Here is a 23180-nt window from a genome sequence, read left to right on the forward strand (position 1 = left end):
TAGAGTGTCAAAGTATTCTACAGGTTAGGATGGGGAGAGGTGGTATAGGGAATTACAAGCCTCATATCAGGAGGGTTGGTGACCTTAGAAGGGAGAGATTGATAGAGTTTGGGAAAAACAGGAATGACCAGAATTGTTATCATAAAATTAACAGGGGGGATTGTGAGAATGATATTATTTTGTTTGAGCAGATTGGGAGCATGGGAAATGACAATCAGAGGATTTGGGTATGTAACAGAAAGACAGGGATTCTGGGGGATGTATTTTCTCATGGCACTGAAGTTTGGGTTCTTACAGGGTGTACGGAAGAGGGATGGGTTGTTGGCTACGGATAAAGAAGATTCATCGGGTGGATAGGGGGGTAGAATTGGAGTAGGCTACAAAAGGTTCATGGACTTCACCCGCCTCACCTACATACTCGGTATAATACCGCACCTCCCCTGGGTTATTTTCCCAAGCACAACCCCGGGGCTCCCCTATCCAGGTGGTCTTTTCCCGCACATCTGTCTTTAGGGTTAGGATAAGAGAGGGCCAGTTATTCCCTGCTCACCTGAATAAGGGATTACCGCGATCGGTATGTGAACCTTCGGTGCCGGATCTCCTCATTCATTGGCACTACTGGTAAGAGACCTGTGGCACAGTTCACACCGCGGGGGTGTTAAGTACACAGAGCCAGCCGCGCAGCATCCCACAATAACTGGTGGATCTCTGCGCAGACCCCCCCAAGCTCTATTTTCCCATCCGCCTTCAACTCAGTTGGCACTGGTGCCCTACCATCTGCAGCCCCTGGGACGGCAAAATACTGCAGGGCTAGGTTGAAGGTTTGGACATACACCACAGGCACCCTACATCTCCCGTGTGGGATCTAAAAAGAAACAAACAAAAATGGACGTATTTGCAAGCTCATCAACTGCGCCCACAGGAAATGGCTTTCAGGACGCCGCTGCACAGGATTTATAAACTGTAAACATTACCGTAACAGCCTTTATAGAGATTATGGATACAATGGGGCAGAAAATAGATTCCCTGACACAAAGTGGACACATCTGCCATATAGTTGGAGCAGTTATGTGGCTATGTCGCAGAAGTGTAAAAGCGCATAGGGGACAATGAAGACCTGACCGCCCAGCATCCGGCAGTCTTGCAATTGCAATCTGTGCTAAACATGGCGGTGGCCAAAATATTACGATCTTTAAGGACGCTACCCACATGCATATGGTCCACACCTTAAGGAAATGACACCACCCCATTTCGCTCCCACAGCCCTCGAGCCACGCCCCAACCCTGCAGCACAAAGGTTACCTTGGTTAGTCCAACCGGCGCAAACTTTGTTATTATTAGGCAGGGGTGTCTTCGTCCGTGACCGCGGCATCTCTAGCCATGAAAGTCCTTAAAGGGCCCAATAGTCAGTTTGTCTGCACCTACTCTGCAGTGTCAACGCATATTGGATCTCACGCTTCTCACACATATTCATGCAGTTCAACCATTCAGAAAAGCTAGGAGCTCTGCACTTCCCCCAAGCTCTAGCAATCAGTGTCAGTGTCTGTGCCACAATACATGCCATGCCCATCAGCCATTTCTCAGCCCGGGATCTCGTTTCAAATCAATGATAACAAGCACTGCTCTGGGTAATGTTGCGTTTGACAGTGCAGCATCTGAGCCATGGTCACCCCAATCTTGTCCCACAGGTGGCGTATTTGTGGACAATCCCAGACCATATGAAAGAAATCAGGCGGGTTGTAAGTTCACCTGAGGAATTGAGCGGATCTATCAGGATAATATGTACGCAAGGGAAGTAATCAACCTGGTGTAGAAATATGAAGTTGGTTTCTTCGGAAACAGTATTCAAGGACAGCGTATGTGTCTACATAAATATTAATTTCCGTTTTTAATCAGATAATTCCTTCCTCAGCGCAGTTTCCCACTTAGTTGTGAATGTGATCTATAATCCTATACAGTGAGGACACAAGTGTATCTCAGGGATTCTGTAATTAACTGGACCTGTGGGGAGGCAGTGGGAGCATTAGGATAGCTCGGTCAACTAACTTGCAGCGCTTTCCGTAATCTGAAATACAGCAACAGGGTCACGCCCATCCATAACTCTATACCTTTAAGAATATCCGATGTGATGAATTTGCCGTCTTGCATCTTATTACCCAGAGTATACACACACCCAGCTTCTCTACCACAGCACACTGTATATGGAAAACCCTGTGGCAGAAAGCTCCTGCATCCCCACAAATTACCTCACACAGTCCCACGCTTTGCATTTGGCATCCACAGGCTGCATCTTCGACCTCCCCCCCAGGGTTCGATATCCCCATAACTTTCCCTGCAGATCACTCAGGTAGGTTGTCGCCCTCTCCAGCTTAACGTGCGGGAGCTCAGGGGAGGAAAACCACCACCAGACGGAGTATTGTAGTTGTGCAGCCAAGTAGTATGCGTAGAGGTTCATTTATTTTTACATTTATAGAGCGCGCCTTACTCTTAGGCATCAGGGCAGTGGTTGGGGTATTCCAAGCACCCCCTTCTCATGTGGTTGGGTCAGGATATCACATGATACTCTGGCCTGTTCGCCCACCCACACCAATCACACCATCAGACTCCTCAAGCATGACCAGATGTTGGCATGGGGTGGGGAGGGACTGGTACGTTACTGAATATATATAACAATTTCAAGCAAGTCACCATCTTGACCCCCCCCCATGGGCATGATAATCCCCAATATTGCATGCCAAACATTCAACAGCAAGGACGAAGAGGATTGAAGATAGGGGACATGCCTGCCTGGTACTCCCTAGGCATGATGTAGTCTGACGCCATCCGGTTGCTAAGTGCCGCAGCTCTGGGCACAATATAAATCAGCCAAACCCATTGAAGGAACACCAGTCACACCCCAGATTGCTGCAGGACCTCGAAGAGAAAGGGCCACTCTACTGAGTCGAAGGTCTTTTTGATGTCCAGATCGGCAACCATAATCAGTACCTCAGGGTCTACATTGTGCATGAGGGCAAACAGACGGCTCAGATTGTTTTGGGTGGACCTCCCATACACCACAGGGCTGGGGGCGTGGCCTAGCCCTGTGGTGTATGGAGGCCCTCCTGGGCCGAAATGAAAGCAAATGCGGGGAGTGCAGTCCCGCGCCCTGGGTCCTTTGCACCCTTGATCCATTTGAACCAGAGGGTGTTTCACAACCTAGTCCCCAGGGATCCTGTACGCAGGTGGCCAGGGAAAGGCCATCGCTTATGGATCCCGACCCTTGTGTTGGACAAGCAAGGGAGGATCACCTGGGTAGGGAGTCCTCGGGGATTGAGGGGGAAGCACCCAATGGTGAGACATGGGAGCCCCTTTTCCCACAACCAATCTAACGCCTATCCCTGCTTATTTTATGGGAAACTACAACTCCCATAGTTCCTCCCCACTTTATCTTAACAACAGTACTGTGCCGAGGAAGATGAGGAATGAGGTCAGAAAGATGACCTCCTCAAACTTGCATTGGCCCCGTCCCTGTAATGAGGCCATGCAGAGTCAGGAACGTAACTCTAACAATGTACACCTGACACTTATTAACACTCCCTGTGAAGATACAAGGTGGCGCGCACACAAGCATACTTTGAGCGAGGCTGGGTACGAGAAGGAACAGCTCTTCTGAGGCTGACGCGAACCAGGCTGTGGGAGTTGGAAGACCAACAGGCAGATCAGCAGTTGTGAAGATCAAGAGAAAGCCAGGCAAGATGTCCATGCTTTCGGGAAGCTCTGAGCGTTCGAAGAGCAAAGCCGAGTGAGCAGAGGAAAGAAACCTTCAACTGGCCAGAAAGTGGCCCGTAATCTTCCCGGGTGAATGGCAGAGTTGGGGAGGAGCAGAGGAGGCGTTGGTAACGGCCTTGGGCTACAGGAAAAAGATGAATGAAATCCAATTAACACGACCGGTGAGTTATCGAAGGGAACAAAAGTCTGGTTGATGTTTCTGGGAAAGTGACTGTAATTTGAAAGTTGAAGGTTGTGCGTGTGCTGATAAAACACAGGACAATTGTTGAAAGGAAAGGATACAAAGTAACAAAGTGGTCCTGCGACGTAAAGTCACACATTCAAATGTCTCTGTCAAATGTTGTGAGTTTTAAAGAAATTACAGTGGAGAATCAAGGAAAGAAAGTAACCGCAATAAAGAAAGAAATCTGAATAAGAGAAAAGTGAACTATGTGAACTGTGAATATGCCAAGAGGGCAAACTATAATAACTTTGGAAAAGACCAAGAGGTCAAACTAAAGAGAATAAGAACTATACGTACCAAGAGGCATTGGTGCAAAAGAAATACCAAGAAGTATTGGTGTTGCATATGAACTATGAAAAAGCCAAGAAGGCAGACTAAAGAGAATAAGAACTACAAGTACCAAGAGGCATTGGGGGAAAATAAATACCAAGGGGTATTGGTGTTACACATGAACTTTTGAAAAGGCCAATAGAGCAGACTAAAAAGAGTGAGAACCACAAGTATCAAGAAGTATTGGTGCCACACGATGAGCATTGATTGTGAACTGAAGAATTGTTGAAAGAGAGGTCGAAGTGATCATGCAAAGGTCTATGTAAATTCCTTGCAGTTTTGAAAGTCTTCAACAGTGAAAAGGATACCTTCGATAAAACACTGGGAAGGGGACCCCCACGAAAAAGAGACAGGCTTGAGCCTGACAGAGGGAAGCCTGTGCAGAACTGTGAGAAATTGAGAAAGTGAATGTGAACTGAATATTGATGGCAAGGCGGGCGAAGCCTAAAGGAAGTGATTGAACTACCAGAAGATGGAAAGCGAAGGATAAACTGTTGAATTGTGCCAGGAAGCCAAAATGCGCAAGACTGATAGAATTGTGCCATCCACCTATACTTTGTTTTTGAAGAGACTCTTTAGACCGCTTGGAGTTGAACCTGGGGAAGGGAGTTGGTACTGAAGCCATTCTGACATTTCTTTTGAGACATTATTTTCCTTTTTTATTCCCTTAACACATTAGTTATTTTGAGAAGGAGGGCAAGGTTAGGTTTTCATAGTGTAGGCCTTTGTATTTTGACCAGACTGACTTGGACGTATTTGTTATTTGTTTAATGGTCGAGATTAGTACCATTTTAGAGTTAGGGCTAGTTAGGAATTCTACCAACCCAACTTAAACTTTAAATAAAGGTTTTTGAAACTTGTATCCATTCTCTCTCCGTCTACTCCTTGATACCATGCCTTCCTCACATTAACAATATATTGTTATATATAGTATTCCACAGCACCCTTCCACTCATGTAAATCATCTACAATCAACTAGCAATACTAACACATCATATACTCTCCCTGTGCTATGTATGGAACCAAGTGAAAAAGTATTACATTTTTTACTGCAAAAAAAGAACAATTTAGAAAGACCACTCTGAGACTGCCCATAGCAGTCTTTCGAAATCTAACTGTCAAGACAGGCAGAGGAAGATGGAAGTTGGTGGGGAGATAAGTGTTTGTTTGAGTTTCTGTGTGCATGTTGTGGGGTAGTGTTCGTAGTGTGGTCGGGAGGGGCATGAGGAGAAGGTGTGTGCATATGTGTATATTTAGATGTGTGTGGGGAAGCGTAGGGACGGTTATGGGGGAGAAGGCACAGGATTAAAGAGTGGTCTTGAGGGGTGAAACCCCGAATTTCAGAGGCGAGGGGGGCGGGTGAAAAGAAATATTTGTTGAATATTAAAGGATGCACCAAACCTGCTGAAAGAAACGTCTTTTTTTGTGTGCAGCCTATAATATTCAACAATATCACATAAAACCCTATATATGGAGGTAAGTTGCTTTTTAGAGCAAGGTTCACTCAAGCACCTATACAAATATGTAAGAATTGTCCAAAGACACAAATTCATGTTCCATACAGGCATAGCATAACAAGAGGGTATTAACAGGAACCAGTAATTTATATGTAGCTCAAATTTAATAAACTTTCATTTTGTAGACATTCTCTTTTATTGCATATTCATCTCTGTATTTGTCTTTCATGTGAGCTGCACTAGCAGACACGCCCCTGCAAATACTAAAAAGATGTGTTGGATTTGATACTAAACGATAATAATTCACACTGACCTTGTGCGTGCCCAGAGTAGGCAATGTGTAGAGAATTTCACGGTACAGTACGGACTCCAGGGGCCGGCCCAGCTTAAACATCAAAAGTGGGACTAAATTTGGTACCTGAAAAACAAGGAGACAACAACCAATCATGGAGCATTCAAATGTGAGTTATGATAAATGCCCTAAACAATCTAAACAAATGAAGTATGGCTATCTAGAAAAATCAACAAGTGGTGTTTGCCAGGCATATCTTATGGTTTCTGAAGCGCTCCCATTTCCCCTTACCGTACAATGTTTTGAAGCAGCCTGAAGGTGGCGTTAACCCTGTGACTAAGTCAGCTGCCTTAATCTGGGGGGCCTCTAGTGTGGTGATCAAATGGCCCAGGATCTTTCCTAGCTAGTGGGTACCGGCCCAGGCGGTGGGATGGGGAGGCTCCCTTGTAACCCTCACTTAGTCCTTAAGACTAGGCAGGAGATAGTCCTTAAGAATAGAGACAATACTGGCTCTTTAAGAGCCTGCAACCTTGCACGAGAAGGGCACAACCTCCCCATGGAAAGCGAAGTGGAATGCTGGGGGCACCGTACCCAGAAATGATGATGGTAACTCTGAAGCACTTGGAATGCTCACCATGGGTCCCGCTACAGAAAAGACTCTGCTGACGTACTCTGACAAAAATGGCAAGAATGACACAAACAAGGAATCCAAATGGCATACCAGATTTATTAAGCTGCAGGCTCCAATTGGAATCCACACTAGAACAAATGCTACACATGATGGAGGAAAGCAATTCCACAGTAACCGATCACATGCCAGCAACAGGAATGGCGCACATGTGGGAGGAGTCCCTAGAGTATCAAAGTGGTAGATGGTTGGGCATTTTGAGAATTGGGTTGTGGACAGAGTTGGGAGATATTTCACAAAAGGTAGCAGGCGCTCCTCTCCAGAGAGAACATGGCATGATAACCTGTTCTAAGTTGAGAGTTTGAAGCACACACTTTTTGCTCACTGTACCTTTCACAGATGGGAAATATCCATTTGCATATCAGTCTTTGTCCCGCCCACATGGGCAGTCCATCACCGAAATGCTATGGCAATTCCTCTCTGAACAAGAGTACCGGCAGCAACCCCATACACGTGTTTCAGCCTTGTTGGGCCCCATCAGTGAGCCCCGCTCACTGAGCTTAGAGAGGCTCAGCTTCACCTCACTTGATGATGCTCAACAAGGCTGAAACACGTGTATGGGGTTGCTGGTGGTACTCTTGTTCAGAGATGAATTGCCATAGCATTTCGGTGCTGGACTGCCCGTGTGGGCGGGACAAAGACTGATATGCAAATGGATATTTCCCATCTGTGAAAGGTACAGTGAGCAAAAAGCAGATGGCTGCGAACTCACAATGTGGTTAACAACCACTGAACAGGTTATCATGCCTTGTTCTTCCGAGAGAGGGGCGCCTGCTACCTTTGTTGAATTCAAAGTTGGGAGCTAGTTGTTGATTCTTGAAGAAGGTTTAGGAGGGAATTTGGGAAGTGAGAGAGCTGAGAGTGAAGGGAGAGAGGGAGAAGAGGCATGGACATCAGGAGGTGATTGGTGAAAGTCAGGAGATGAAAGATGATAGCCAGAAGAAGGCAGCTAATAGGAATCACAAGTAGGTAGTAGGTGGTAGCCATTAGCAGGCCAGCAGCAAGGAGGAAAAACAGGAGGTTAGAAAAGGGTAGCTAGCAAGAGCAGGAACGAACAAGAGTGCACACTTAGCCCAAAGCAGGGGGAAAGAGTGAAACCCAGATCAGAAGGGTTGAATCATGAGGAACAATTGTATGGTAGTGGTGTCGAGGGGGGTCAGGACCAGATGTGTAAAAGAGTGTTTTGGGAGAGGGAGAAATCAGGATCCTAAGAAAGGAATATTATGCCGCTGCAGGATTTTATGTGACCACTGGGGTCAGAGGGGGAGGACAAGCATTCAGAGTTGGCGTTGTCTTTAAGGTGGAAGAGATACATCAGTCGCATGCACATCTCATGGAAGGAGACACCACAGTGTCTACAGGACCTGCAAAAGGAACAGACTGTGGTGTATCGCACCATCAAAAGGAGACCCATCAGAGGAATTCCATAGAGAGAAAGAACCCTTAAGACTGAGTAATACGGGTGTATTCCAGAAACTGTGTGCACTTTATAAGGAGACACTTCAAAAGAACTATTGACAAGAGACTGTCCTGACACTATGTTTTGAGGTTGATCCAGGAGAGGAGCTTTCTGGAAGTTAAATAAAACCAGCTTTTACCAGCGATTGCGTTTGAGCTCTTTATGGCCCCACAGTGTTTACATGACACATGCTATGGAAGAAACCTTCCTACAGACATTCATACATTCATTCTAAATCCCCACAAAGGCTCTCGGGGCATGGCAAGGTTTTTAGCTTAGATCCTTAAATGGCTGAAAGAAAAAGCAAGTGGAGGCATAGTTTAATTTACACAACATAGTGAATTCTGTGCTACTAGTCCTTAGACCCCTTACCAACATACTTATGAGCCATTCCATCCTTTGGGGATTGAAATTGACCATGAAGCAGAGTCGCATTAATCAGATCATAAAAAGCTGGTGTCGGGGCGTGGCTACAAGGCCATGTAAGCAGATGTGCTTGTCGTGAGGCTCCTAGAGATCCTACAAACATCTGTTGAAAAGTGCAGTTGCACTGGCCTGGTGAGCATGGAATTATAAGCATCAGCCTATGAACACCTGGTGAGCACCCGTTGCTAATCTGGAGCCCGCATAACCCTTGTGTTAGGCAGAAACCTGTGCAGTTCCCTTAGGGACCACTGCAAAAAGTTTAGGACTACAGGAGTTAGCAGTAAACTCAATTGGTAGCAGTCTGCACCACCCAGATTTACCTGGTAGCTGTGGCTGAGCAGTCAGAGTTCTCTCAAGAAGAAGTTAGGCAGTATACAGAGCATACACAATAGGGCAGGTAAACACAGTAGAACAGGCAAACACTGACCAGAGCATAAAAGATATATAATTATTTATTTAAAAACACATCTAAGAAAACACACTGGCACTAATCTCAAGCAAGTTCAAAAACACAGTCGCTAAAGTATATACACTCCCTTAAGAGAATATTAGACAAGTCTTAAGTAGAGCCCCACTTATTTTCAGACAGCTGTGAGCGCTTAACCCAGATGGCACTCTAATAATTCGGTTTAAAAGGGAGAGAAAGGCAGAGCATAAATTGAAACAGATCCCAACACTTTCAAAAGAACACAGCAAGAGAGGAAGGCAGAATCAAACCGTGAAGTTAGAGTTCAGAAAGCCGGATCCACTTTAAGAGTATCAGAACGAAATGTGTCCAAGGTCACACGGTTGAAGAGTGCACAAAAGTCTCGAAAAGGTTCAGAAAGAAGTTGGACCAAAAGAAAGGGACCAGTTAGATGGTCAAGAGGCCAGCCCAGCTTAGAAGGTTAAGGATTTACTATCACCTTGTAGCAATCTATAGAAAGGGAGGCCAGGCGGACACAGTACCTTGAAATGGTGAGAACACTCAGCGGGGGCAGTTGTTCCTGGCAGCGGTTGCGAGTTGGTGCTTCGTCCGGCAGAAGAGAAGATCTCGTCGGGGAGGAAAGCAGGGGGTCGTTGTACTGCCAGGGAAGAAACCAGCCACGGAGTTTCTCGATTAAAAGGAGTGGTCCTTTTGTTCACGGTTCAGTGGTAAGTGGCTATCCGGTTGCCGGGGTGCTTGGCACGGGCAATTCGACCACTAGACGTCCTGGTAGGCGAAAAGGAAAGCGAACTGGTTGTCCCCACCAGCTCAAGGGGAAGAGAGACTCCGGCAAGAAGATCTCCTCTGCCGTCGGGAAGTGGTGAGACGGTTCAGCAGGGCTCCACCGGTGGTGTCGTCGTTGCAGGTCGGCTCAGCTTCTCCCTCTTGGGATTCTCAGGTCCTGTGGCAACCTCTGAAGTTCCAGTCCCAAAAGCCCTGCTTTTATGCAAGAAACCCCCATTCATTTAGCCCAGCTGTCAATGAAACCTGCTAAGTGGTGAGCCAGCCGGCTCACCACTTGGGCCAATCGCACAAGAGTGCACCCTCAGTCCAGGGTGCCTAAACCCCCTCCTACACCCCCTGTGGTACCCAGACAGAGTGGCACCACTTTTGGAGGCTTCTGTGGAGAAGCCCGCCAAAAAGTGGAACAAAGGGCTTGACTTGGGTTGGAGTCACAGAAGAGAACACAAACGCCATTTTAGAATCGAGTTCTGGCAAAAAATACCAACCGGTGAATTAATATTAAATAAATAACCCGGCGGTATGTTCGAGGCTATAGGAATTAAATAGTTAAAGTTGGTAGCCTCGAACAATGGGAAAATCCCATAGAGATATATTTGCGGTCGAATATAAAAAGTAGTATCCACTGCCACCAGCCAAAACTCGATCAGGGGGGACGGAGACATGCCCCCTCGAATAACAGACCCCGGGGCAATTAAGTTGCCCCGACCAGTACGTCCACAATATGATGGTTTGTACTGGTTTCTGTTCATCATTTGGGACTAGTAATGCCAATGGTGACTTTACATGCCCTGGGAGACAGTAGTCAGTCCCAGGGTATGGAGTCTATGGTGGGGTGTCACTGTGACACCCCTGTGTCACTGCACTGAGGGTGCTGTGTAACACACATAGTAAAAACACATGAGACCCTATAGAGTAAAGGACCCCATAACCCATAAAACACATTAACAGTCAAAGGAACCCCTGCAATCATGTCCAAGAGTGTGAGGAAAAGAGACTCACTCTTGGCAGGAGAAAAAAACAAACTCCAGAAATCCAGCAAAGCTGCTGGGGGACTCACTAGGTTAGGAAATTCAGCCTAAACAGAGAATTCTCCGTAACACCTTGGAATGGCTGCAAGAGATTTGTGAAGTACGGAGTAGTTGAAGACTGGCAGATAAAAATGGCGGCCCTTCGAGACAAAGAAGACGGGAGGAGCGGATCGATGGAGGCGCTTGCCGAATGATGAACACTGGGACAAGCGAGGCATTAAGAGGGGGCGCCCTGAGGAGTGCCACCGGGGCGCACAAGTGCTCCGTGTAGTCCTGAAACGGGTGAAAAACATTTGCAGGCAGCACGAGTCGGAGAGGCTGCCGGCGCTTGGACGGCGCCAGAGTCGGCGGAATGACGCAGACCCTGCAGCCCGAGCGGAATCGGTGCCCCGAGACATCTGGTGGGCAAAGGGAGAGACGTGCCCCGACCATGGGCGGACCGGACTGCGGCGCAGGGACTGGAATGCCCGCCCACGGGCTCTCTCCTGCCTGCGTGCAGTGGCCCAGTTGGATGGTGCGGGGCTTGCGGGCTGAATGCGATCCCGCGCTCGAGTGAGCAACTGAACAACGGAGCAGCCACAGCGCTCCACATAGTGAGACATTAGGCGCAGGGATACGGCTGGAGGAAGCTGCAGAGGCAAATGTGAGCAAAACGTTAAATGTGCACTAAATGGGATGAACGCACGCATGCATATTATAAACGCTAGAGCAATACTCAGGAAGCCTGTATTGGCTCCGTGAACTGACTGACAACAACCTGCACTGCATCAAGATACCCCCTGGCACAATTGCAACACACTAAATAGCGCAAATCATAAGGCCAGATGCATGACCATCACTACCATCCTGGCACTGGCCCAACAGCAAGGAAGCAGGGAAGGAGTGGACCAGCTGGCCATCGGGGACACAATGTTTCCAATGGGTGCGTAGCCCTAGGATATGACAAGAGACAGAAAGGCCCATGATTAAGAGGCCGCGCGCTAGCCGGCCAGCAAGCCCGGTGTAGGGTGTACTCAGAATGTGAATGGTGGCTACAAGGCCCATGTGTGTGGCCTGACAACTGGCACTGGGGCATTCAATCGTAGCAGTTACCCGCGGGTGATCCGGACACGAATCATAGAGCATCCCTGTGGACGAAAAAAGGTATTGAAGAAAGGACTCATAATTACGTGGGAGAGCACAACTTATTGAGGCGAATAAGGGCTGGGCTTAGTACACTTTCGAGGTTGCCTCCCTGGACGCAATAGACTGTAGCGAGTTGCCCCTGTTGGAACTGCAGACTATAAGTGGCGGGACAGACCCACACCCCATAACAACAGCGCTATGTCCAACAAACCTCCTAGACTCAAGGGGAAGCAGCCTACATTGGACGAATACGCCAGGACGCAACCTGGCCCGGAAGGAGCCAAGAGTAAGGACAGGCATCCTGCGGGTAGCATGGCCGTCACGGGCATGAACCAAGAGGTCCTAGTCGCAATTGCAGACCTGAAGCTGGCCTGGGAAGCCAAGCTTGAACTGGCTGTGACCGAACTGAAAACAGCGCTGGACCGCAAGGTTGGAGAGGTGCAGGAAGAGGTGAACCTTCTCCGACATGATGTTAGGTCATTGCCGGAGCGGCTGAGAACCTCGAGAAAGAGGTGAGCCCGAACACAGCAGACTGTGCCTCACACAAGTCGGAACTACACGCCTTGGTGCAGCGGGTAGGCAATTTGGAGAACAGGGCGGAGGAAGCGGAAGGACGCGCCCGGAGAAATAACATCCGCATTGTGGGGCTGCCGGAGGGAGCAGAAGGCCACAACCCCATGGAATTCATTGAATCCATGTTGTTGCAGGAAATACCTGGAGGGGCCCTGTCTCAGGGGTTCGCGGTGGAAAGGGTGCATAGGGCTCTGATGAGGAGGCCGCCGCCAGGTAACCCGCCTAGGCCAGTGATTGCCAAGATCCTTAATTACCGGGATCGAGAAAGGATACTGGAGCACTTCCGCAAAGGGGGAACAATTCAAAGGGGGGGCGGCAAACATAACGGCCTACCCAGACTTATACCCTGATGGTGCAGCGAAGTCGAATGAACTTTGGGGCGGTCAAGAGGAGATTGAAAGAAGCGGGCCATAAGTATATGTTGCTTTACCCGGCGAAATTGAAAGTCTTCCACAAAAACATAACCTTATTTTTTGAAACTCCGGAGGACGCCATGGGATGGCTCGATACGCAAGGTTGCCCACAGGAGCCGGACATCCAGACGAAAGGAGGAGATGGAGGAGATAAGTAATGCGCAGGGGGGCACCTGAAGGGGGTGCGGTTTGAGACTATGGGACTGGACTATAGTCAGTGATGCAGCCCGTTGGCCGGTAAAACCAGTTTGGTTTGGATAATGAAACACAAGCACTGTGATTGATGCTTCATCAAGGAGCCTTGTAGAGCTAGTCTGCATACCCCCATTTAGAGATTAGTTAGGTCGCCAATAGTGTGGTGACACCCTGCTGGGGTCTTGGGCCTGGGGTTCCAGGGTAGGTCCAAACGCGGGGGAGCCTGAGATCCAGGGATGGAGCTGGACATTTTTTAGGGTAGGGTGGAGAGGGGGGAGGGAAGGGGTCGTGTGCAGCAGTTTGTTGTAGTTGAGCAAGGGGGAGCGGGGAAGGGAAGTTTTCAGTGTTTGTAGTTTTGGGAAGTTTGAAGTGGGGAGCGAGCCTAGGTAGACAGACGGAAGTGGGATCTGGACTGTACTGGTGGGAGGGGAAAGGAAACTCTCATACAGAAATGGGAAAGGGAACTGGTGGGCCATCGAGGTAGACATCGGAGGGAGTGGAGAGGGGAAGAATATCAAGTCAATGGCATTGGGTAATCTTAGAGTCATGACCTGGAATGTGCGGGGCCTCAATAGTTATCTAAAACGTAATAAGGTGGTGATGTACCTAAAGAGGATGCGGATTTACATAGCTCTGCTACAGGAGACGCACCTCGCCAAGGAGAAGTTAGAGGTGGTCAGGAGAAAATGGAGGGGTACTGTCATAGGGGCCACATACTCGGCATATGCAAGAGGGGTGATTACATGGGTGGCACCCCATGTGCCATTTCGGCTGCTCAGTTCGTCGCCAGACCCAGAAGATAGAATGGTGGTGGTGGCGGGACTTTTGGAGAACAGAGAAGTGAACATCATAAATTTGTACGCCCCTAACCATGATACAGCGACATACTTTAGGTCTCTATATAGTAAAGTTAGCCCCCTGGTGGGTGGCGCTATGGTGTGGGAAGGGGACTTCAATTGCACCTTGAACCCCAGGATAGACAAGTCAGATGACAAATCAGAAAAGCCGGCGCCAGCAGCCAAGGCGCTGAGGACACTGTTGACAGAACTCGGCTTAGAGGATGTGTGGAGACGATTGCACCCTATGGATAGGCAATACTCTCATTACGCTGCGCCACATGACCTGCACACGAGGCTAGATTATGTGTTTGCTGCTGCCGAGATAGTGGGAGAAATGGTGGGCGCGGAATACAAGGCCCGGGTGCTATCCGACCACGTGCCTTTGTTCGTAGAGTGGCGACATCAACCCCCCAGGGCGCGAATCCCGACATGGAGGCTCAGAACTGAGGCTCTGTAGGATGCGGGATTCCGTGAGGATTTGAGGGAGGCCATTGAGGAATATTTTGAAATTAACACGGGCAGTGTACGCTCTGTGGAATGGTATGGGAGGCATTTAAGGTGGTGGTGCGCGGGGTAGCTATATCAAAATCCAAGGGGCTCCAAGGGGGAATTGAACAGGAACTGCAGGAAACAGAAAGAGAGCTAGAGGGCCTGATAAGAAGTGGGGGGAGCACCCGAGAGGACAGCGCCAAGATAAAGGACTTGCAGATGGCTTGTAGTGAACTCTGGGACAGATTATGCAGACTAAATTATAAGAAATATACAGACAGGCTGCATGCAGGAGGAGATAAGCCGGGTAGATTACTGGCCTGGTTATACAAAAATGAGACCCCCCGCCCGGTGATCAGAGAGGTCAGGGACGCGGAAGGTCAAATCTATAATACCCAGGAGGGAGTAAACGGGGAGTTCCTCAAGTATTATAGACAAGTATATGAGGACGCAGGAGAAGAAATGAGCCAAGAAATACAGGAAACAATAGAGGACATAGGGCTGCCCACCTTTATCTAGAACGCGCAGATTTGGATGCCCCCATCACCGCGAACCAACTGGAGGTGGTGATCTAACACCTACCCACATGTAAGGCGCCGGGGTCGGATGGGTTACCCAGTGAGTTTTATAAAACGTATAAGCAGGAGCTACTTCAGCCGCTGCTCGCCATGTTTAATGAAGCATATGAGCAGGGGGAACTGCCGGCGTCTCTCCGTGAGGCAGTGATCATCCCGCTCCTGAAACCAGGCAAGCCAGATGTGGAGTGTGGGTCTTATAGGCCCCTGTCTATGCTGAATCAGGACAGCAAAATACTCACGGCAGTGCTGGCCAATAGACTAAAGAGGGTAATTGGCAAGTTGATACACCAGACCAAAAGGCTATGTCCCCGGTAGAAACAACACGGACAACCATAGAAGGTTGCATCATGTCATTGATCAAGCCGAGGGAGACTCGGGCGAGCTGGCTATTGTGTCGTTGGACGTGGTTAAAGCCTTTGATTCAGTGCGGTGGCCATGGTTGAAGGCGACCCTGAAGGGAAACGGGATGGGGCCGGGATATATCAGATGGGTTCAGATGCTACATAGCTCCCCGATGGCAAGAGTTAAAACGGGAACCACAATCTCTGTTAAATGGCAGCTCAGCAGGGGGACCAGACAGGGATGCCCCTGGTCGCCCATGTTATATATTTTGCCATTAGAGCCGCTGGCAATTTGCCTGCAACAATAATATGGGGAGGTGGGGATACGTACGACAGGAGGCACACACTTGATATCACTATATGCAGATGACATGCTCCTCTATTTGCGCTGCCCGGAGGAGAACCTGTAATATGTGCAGGAGGTGATGGATCGGTATGCCACCCTCTCGGGCATATCGGTGAACCCTGGGAAGTCCAGTTTGTTCCCCTTGGGAAGGTATAAGAGCACTCCATTGGAGAGACTGCCCATCATGCAGATACCCTGGCAGCCCGTGACATTTAGGTACCTGGGCGTAAACATTTACCATAGGATAGAGACAGAGCACAAACACAATAGAGAGAAAGTGATTGAGGGAATTAAAAATAGAATGGTGTTCTGGTCCCGATTGCCCCTAGCCATGATGGGAAGGGCAGCCCTGCTCAAAATGGTGGTTCTGCCCAGACCTTTGCATTTTTTTGTAAATGTCCCGTACCTGATCCCCAGACACTTTTTTGTGAGACTTCATGGCATGTGCAGGGGCTTCATATGGGACAACTCCAGGAATAGGGTGGCCCTGTGCAAACTACAAAACACATGTAATAAGGGGGGCATACATTAGCTATATTACTTAACAGGACAGCTGTTGTATGTGGCTAGGTGGTTGTCCGCAGAGGACTCGGCAGAAGCTAGGCTTTTGCAAGGTGATACAGCTCCATATTTCCTAAGAGATAGTGTGGCTGCATAAAACTAAAATGGCGGGGATGGGGAGACTACTGGAGGTGGGCTGGGAGGTTTGGCACAGAGCATGGAGAACTCTGGGCGACCCAGACCCGCTTTCTCAGCAGGTCCCGCTGGCTGTGTTATGCGGGGATGACTCCCAACTGTTCAAGGGGGTCCGCAGATACTGGGAATCGGTGGGCCTAGCCACCCTCGGAGATATATGGCAGGAAGGGGAGGCATTGGAGTTTCAGAGGCTACAAGAGGAGACTGGGCTGCATAGAGGCCAATACATCACTTATACCACTTATACCAGGCTCATGAAATGGGTGAGGGAGAGGTGGCCTGAGACGGTGCTAGCGGAAGAACCTGATGCCACCCTGGAAATGATGTATGATGTCTCGGAGGGTGGGCATGAAATATCTAGGCTATATGAGCTCCTGAGGGCGAAGGCAGGGAAGGAGCTGCAAAAACAAAGAGGTAATGGCTGGAAGGTTTAGAATGAATCTTAACCACTGGAAATGCTCTGAGCGACCCTCCAGACCACCGTTCTTTGCCTGCCAAGCCATTACAGAAGGGGAAAGACCATATGCAAATCAGGCTTGGCCCCACCCCAAAAGGGACAGTCCAGCCCGAACTGCTAGGCCACATCCCTTCTGCACGAGACCACAAGCATCCCCAAACATGTTTCACCCTTGTTGGGGCTTATCAGTGAGTAGCTTGGGTCTCTAGGCCCAGCAGGCACGGGACCCACTCAGCTGCTCCAACTGAGGTATGACTGGGAGGAGGAGGTGGGAGAACCCATGACAGAGGGAAAGTGGGATAGAGCTCAAAGGTACCATAAAAATGTGTCCCGGAATGCGAGACTCCAGCAGAACCAGCTGTATTTCACCCACAGAGCCTATTTGACCCCCGGAAGAATAGCCAGGTTTGGAGGCTCGGCTATACAGAAATGCCCAAGGTGCGGGGAGGAGGAGGCAAGGCTGCTGCACATGTTCTGGGCTTGCTCTGAGGTGCAGAGGTTCTGGGAATAAATAAAGACGAGAATGGCCAGTGGGGGAGTGGTGCTTGACGTTGGGTCTGCTTGGGCATGCATGCTCGGGGCTTTTCCCAGGCCACGTCACTCCAAGCATATCAGTAAGATGAAGGACCTGGCCTATATCCTAGCCAAGCGTAGAATTGCAATGTGTTGGAAAGCGGCCTATAGCCCTAGAGTGGCGATATGGTGGACGGACCTCTTGAGATGGGCAGAAGCAGAAACTGTGGTATGGTTTGAAGCTGTCACTAGGGGGGGTGAGGCCCCCTGATAGCCTGGAGGCAACTGGTGACCACAAGGGCGAACCCCCACCAGGTCAATCATGAAACAGAAGACTCAGAAGAGTCGAAAAGCACTGAGATTCCTGAAAATGGACATGCAGATGGCACAGATAGAACTGCTCGAGTTTGTGGGGATGGAGGGGGAGGACAGAGAATAACATTGTATAATATGATGTTTTGATACTGATTATGTACGTCCTAAAAAAAGGTTGTAATGTTTGGTGTGTTTGTTAAAACAATAAAAATTGTTTAAAAAAAAAAAAGGTCGTGTCAGAGGTCAATGTGACAAATCTGGGATGTTTCCCCACAGTCCGATTTCACTGAAGCATGGTTCCCCATGTCAGGTTTCGGCCCTGCGTGAAAAAATAATTTCCCCTCAATGCCCCCTGCCCTGCCATCTCACATTGAGGGGGTGTTCCCTGCGGCCCCTTTCTCTGCCCTGCCTTCCTCCCTCCATGCCCCGTCTTGTGTACTGCAGATGACAGCCCCCACCACCACCGGATTCCCAACCCGCCCCCTGTTGCCCACACATGATACATATAACACACATAAACACCACACACATGCAAACATACGTGTCCACTGCCCTCTCAACCCACCACCTTGAACCCCAATCATCCTTACAGCAGCTACCACAACCTGGTCTGTCAACATCTTCGCAGTAAGCATATGTGTTGTTCCCAGATAGGCCGCCTTTCTGTGATAGAGGCCTGTCAGGGAAATATTTTGGATGCAACCGGGCTGAACGAATGTGACAGGGTCAGGGTCATAAATGTCGTAAGAGATCAGGAAACACTCCCAACCTGGGGTAGGCACCCTACCAGGGCAGTTGCCAGAGCCAATCCTACCCCAGATGCAGGGTTAGGGAGTTAGGGGCCCCCAGTCCAAGTCCCATGAGTGTGTGTCATGGCGTAGGACCATTGGTACAATTTTTTCAACCGCAATACCTTGGAGGCTACCTTCTTGACAGGTCGCTTCTCTTTTCCTTTCAGAACAACCAATCCAAAAGACACTAGGTGGCTGCAGAGAGAATCCAACCGGAGCCTCATGTAAAAACAAAACACTACACAGCGCTTGCTACTTCCAATCACCACCCAGCCTCACAGAGGCGTCCATCCTTTGCAATGCCAGATGAAAATGAACAAAAAATTTGGACAATTTACACGGAGGGAAAACCTGCATGGGCAGAGCGGACTCTTCCCTTCCAGGTTGGGGAACGCGATGGAGATCAAAAATGAAAGTTACCCACCGTAGTGACTAGAGTACTGAGTCCTTAATCCCCTTTCCACCATCCTTCTGGGCATCCACCAACATAGGGCCGGTACCAGAACCTTTGGCAGTGAAAAATTGAGCTTCACCTAACTTTCGTATAATGTGCAGGGCACAGCCTCGGGCGTGGGAACCCCCGCTGAGGCCCGCCCTCCGGCACCTCACCTCAGTCCCCTTTGAACACATCGGAAGCTTAGATACCTGGCTAGTCATATTACCTATAAGCCATTGGAAGGACTTATGGAGGAAAGGGGACTATGGATTACGGGTACTCTAGTCACTACAGTGAACAACTTTAATTACTCATACGTCTTGTCCCCGTTCCTCCATCCTTGTGGGCGATTCCACCGAACATTAACATAGGATGAAGCTGTAACAACCTGCCTCATGTCTAGGATGAAGCGAAAGGGTTAATCAGAAACGCCTGCCCAAACTCTGCATCGCGCCTGGAGCTGGTGTCCAGGGAATAGTGCCTAAAGAAGGACAATGGAGTGACCCAAGTAGCCGCCTTGCTGATGACATCCCAAGAAGCATGTCTCTGAAATGCGACGGTCGTGGCCTTAGCTCTGACCGCATGGGAATTAATCCCCTCAAGAACAAGTTTGCCCATGGCAGTGTACACCTCCGAAATGGTCTGAATCATCCAAATGGAGATGGAAGCCTTGGACGCCTGAGAGCTGGAGGAGGAGCCCCCAAAAGTCACAAACAATGCCTCAGAGTTCTTGAACAATTTCGTCCGTGAGAGGTAAAACCGGAGGACCCTCCTGAGGTCCAAAGAATGCAGGGCCCTTTCTGCTTTGTACTGAGGGTTCGGGAAGTACATGGCAGGCAGATCTCTTGATTCAGATGAAATGGGGAGACCACCTTTGGCAAGAAATTTGAGTAAGTGGGCAAGATGACCGTGTCGTCGTGAAACATGGTGAATGGCTCGCCAGAGGACGCCTGCACTTCACCAACCCTGCTTGCAGAGGTGAGAGCCACCAATAAAACCATCTTTATCATCACCAAGCGGTTGTCCACAGACACCATAGGCTTGAAAGGCTTGCGCTGCAAAGCCGCCAGAACCACATTGAGGTCCCAGACCAGATGCGGCCTGTGCACTAGAGGAAACATTCTGGAAAACCTCTTAAGGTGAGCCTTGACCACTGGGTTGGCCGCCGAAAACACACGCTCAGGGGAATTCTTGTAAGCCCTGATGGCCGCCAAATACGTTCGGCAAGTATCCACCTGTACTCCAGAATGAGCCAGGTGTGCCGAGAAAGCCAATAGGTCATCTAACGGACAGGAGACAAGGCACAGCCCAATGCCAGAGTTTAGTCCATTTGCTCTTATACTGGAGCCAAGTCAAAAGATTCCTGACCTACTGAATAACGTCCCCGTTGTCATCTGACTATTGAGCGTGCTGAAGCCTCAGCTGATCAGGAACCAGGCCGCCAGAGCAAATTTGTCCGGGACTGGATGCTCCACTGCCCCTCCGTGCTGCATCAGGAAGCCCCTGCTGTGGATCAGAAGATGGACAGGACTATGGGAGCACAACTGCAGCAGATAAAAAAAACAGGGTCTCGAAGACCAGTAGGAGTGGGGGGGTGCAACCAGGATGAGGCTGCAACCCATTGAGGGCAGGAAATTGCAGAGCCCGGTGGAGCAGAAGGGTGGGCGGGAACGCCAACACCAGCGGCCTTGCCAACAGATCTGGAAGGCATCTCCCAGAAATGTCTGACGCCGGCCTGCCAATAATGCAAACTGGGGGCACTTGAAATTCTGAGGGGATGCAAACAAGTCCAGGTCCACGAACCCCCAACGATGGAACAGGCGCAACAAGGAGTTGTTGCGCAACTCCCATTTATAGGTGTTAAACCCCAAACGACTCAGCTGGTCCACTTCAACAATGATGTCCCGCGGAAGGTGGACTGCCGAAATCCAAATTCTCACTGGAAGCCATTCCCAGATCAAAACCGCCTCCGTGCATAGGAGGGGACAGGTGAACGGGTGCCATCCTGCTTGTTCAGGTAAAACATCAAGGTAAATTTGTCCGTCCGGACCAGAAACGACTTGTTCCTGATAAGGGGCAAAAACGCCTTGGGGTCCAGGCCCACTGCCCAGAGCTCAAGCACATTGAAATGCAGAAGGGCCTCGGATCGGGACCATACTCAATGAATCACACAGACCTCCAGTGTAGACCCCCAGACCGAAAGTGAGGAGTCCATTGTCACTACCAGGGAAAGCTGCAGACAGGCAAAGGGGGCTCCGACTGAAACATTGCCATCCATTAGCTACCAGTGAAGGTCGGGCAAAAGGAGCTGTGGAATTGGAATCCTGTCCAACTGAGACCCTGTCACCTGATCCCAATTGGCCGCAAGGTGGAGCTGGAAGCGCCGTATCTTGAGACGTGTGTGCTGTACAGGCAGGAGGCCATCAGGCCCAGAATGTGCTGGAACCACCATGCCAAGGTGGTAACGTTGGACAGAAAGTGCCCTACTGCCTTGCGGAGGGACACCAGCCTCTTGGGCGTGGGGAACACCCACTGAACAGTAGTGTTCCAACGCGTCCCTAGGAAGACCAGATCCTGAGAAGGGCATAACTGATCTCCTCAGGTTGAGGGAAAACCCCAACTGATGAAGGGTATCTGGCAGGAGTGAACAACCACTTCGGGTGACCCCCCCCCACCTCCCTCACCAACCAGTCGCCCAGATAAGCATATAGGTGATGGCCCTCCAAGCGGAGAAGGCCCGCCACCGCATTCATCAACTTTGTGAAGACACAAGGGGCTGTGTTCAGGCCAAAGGGGAGCACTGTGAACTGGAAGTGGTATGATAATCGTGAACCGCAGAATCTTCCAAAGCGGTTGATGTATGGATACATGCAGGTACGCATCCTTGAGGTCCAGGGAACACATCCAGTCCCCTTGCACACAGAGACTTGGCTATGTGCGCAGGAGTAATCATCTTGAAGTGTTCCAGCAGTAAAGACAGGTTTAGAAATGACAGGTCCAGGACTACCCTCAGGCCAGCCTAGTTTTTCTTGGGACCCGCAAAAATCATGGAATAGTAACCAACACTCCTGCCTGCAAGAGGAGCCGGTTATATCGCCGGCATCTCCAATAGAGACAAGATCTCCCGTAAAAGAGCCAGGGACCCGATCTGATGAAGAGGAGGAGAGGATGGTAGAGGAAAAGGAAGAGAAAGTCTGGAGCCTGCGGAGACCACAGATAGGAGCCATGGATTGCTGAAAAGATACTTCCAGGTGTCTTGGAACAGAGCCAAACGGCCCCCCACAGGCAAGCTTTGTTCCCAGACCCCGACGTCACTGCTTCTTGGCGTCAGAGACGTGGGACAGAAGGGGAAGCAGAAAAACCCACGCAACGTCCTCTGCTGCTTCCTTCTGCTGTCGCTGGGTGACCTGTCAGGCCTCTGCGTACTGCATTCTCTGAACCCTTTGAAGCCGGAGAACGTTCGGGGTTTGAACTCGGTCCTACCATGGGATTGAGGGAAGGATTTCTGACCTGGCTTTATCAGGATGGCCAAGAACTTGGCTGTTTGAGTGGATGTTTTCTTTTTCGTCAATTCGTCATAGGTGGACAAATGGAAAATGTCCACGCCCTCTAAGGGCCGATCGAGGATACGCGCCTACAAATCAGATGAAACTTTGTGTGCATCCACGCCATCCTTCTTATCTAGACCCCAAGGTACAGCCCTCAGCTGGGTGAACGAAATTTCCATGAGGTCCTGCACAATGTCCCAGGCATCTGCAAGATCGTCCTTGAAAGAGGCTTGCTTGTCTAAGGGCAGGTGGGGCAGAAATTCCCTGAGCTCTCTCCACAGCTTCTGGTTAGCCGCAGCCAAAATGGTGTCCGCGTTGGCCTGCCACAGATGCAGTCCCGAAATGGAGTAACTTTGCTTACCCAAGGACTCAAGGACTTTGTCCTCCTTGGAGAGGCACCTTGAGGTGGGTCCCGTGGAAGAAGACGATAGATTAGACTATAGTGATCAACCACCACAGAGGAATGGGACTGCAGGTAGGAGGCAAGGAGGATTGGCTCCCCGTCCGTCAGCCTAAACATGCAGGACATCCCTCTGAAGGGGAATCCTAGACTGGACTGTGATCCCCAGGACCTCTACGAAAACCCCCAACTACTGGGGGGCTTCCTCAGGAAGAGGGACCCCCAAAAACTCTGCCAGGCCCTG

General features: G+C 49.7%; 1 protein-coding gene across 2 annotated transcripts in view; it reads right to left on the reverse strand.

Moving 5' to 3' along the window:
• Window positions 1-23180, reverse strand: part of FOCAD (focadhesin) — a 2926805-nt gene that overhangs the window by 1980707 nt on the left and 922918 nt on the right. For both annotated transcript variants that reach the window (XR_011282193.1, XM_069630760.1), the window contains exon 12: window positions 6092-6196. Coding sequence is in view for 1 of the 2 variants with exons in the window: in XM_069630760.1 (XP_069486861.1) it covers window positions 6092-6196 (105 nt within the window). In the remaining variant the exon portion in view is untranslated. The remainder of the gene's footprint in view (window positions 1-6091; window positions 6197-23180) is intronic.

The sequence above is a fragment of the Ambystoma mexicanum genome, chromosome 6q, assembly GCF_040938575.1.
Source record: "Ambystoma mexicanum isolate Mex_15411 chromosome 6q, UKY_AmexF1_1, whole genome shotgun sequence".
Taxonomy (NCBI): Eukaryota; Metazoa; Chordata; class Amphibia; order Caudata; family Ambystomatidae; genus Ambystoma; species Ambystoma mexicanum.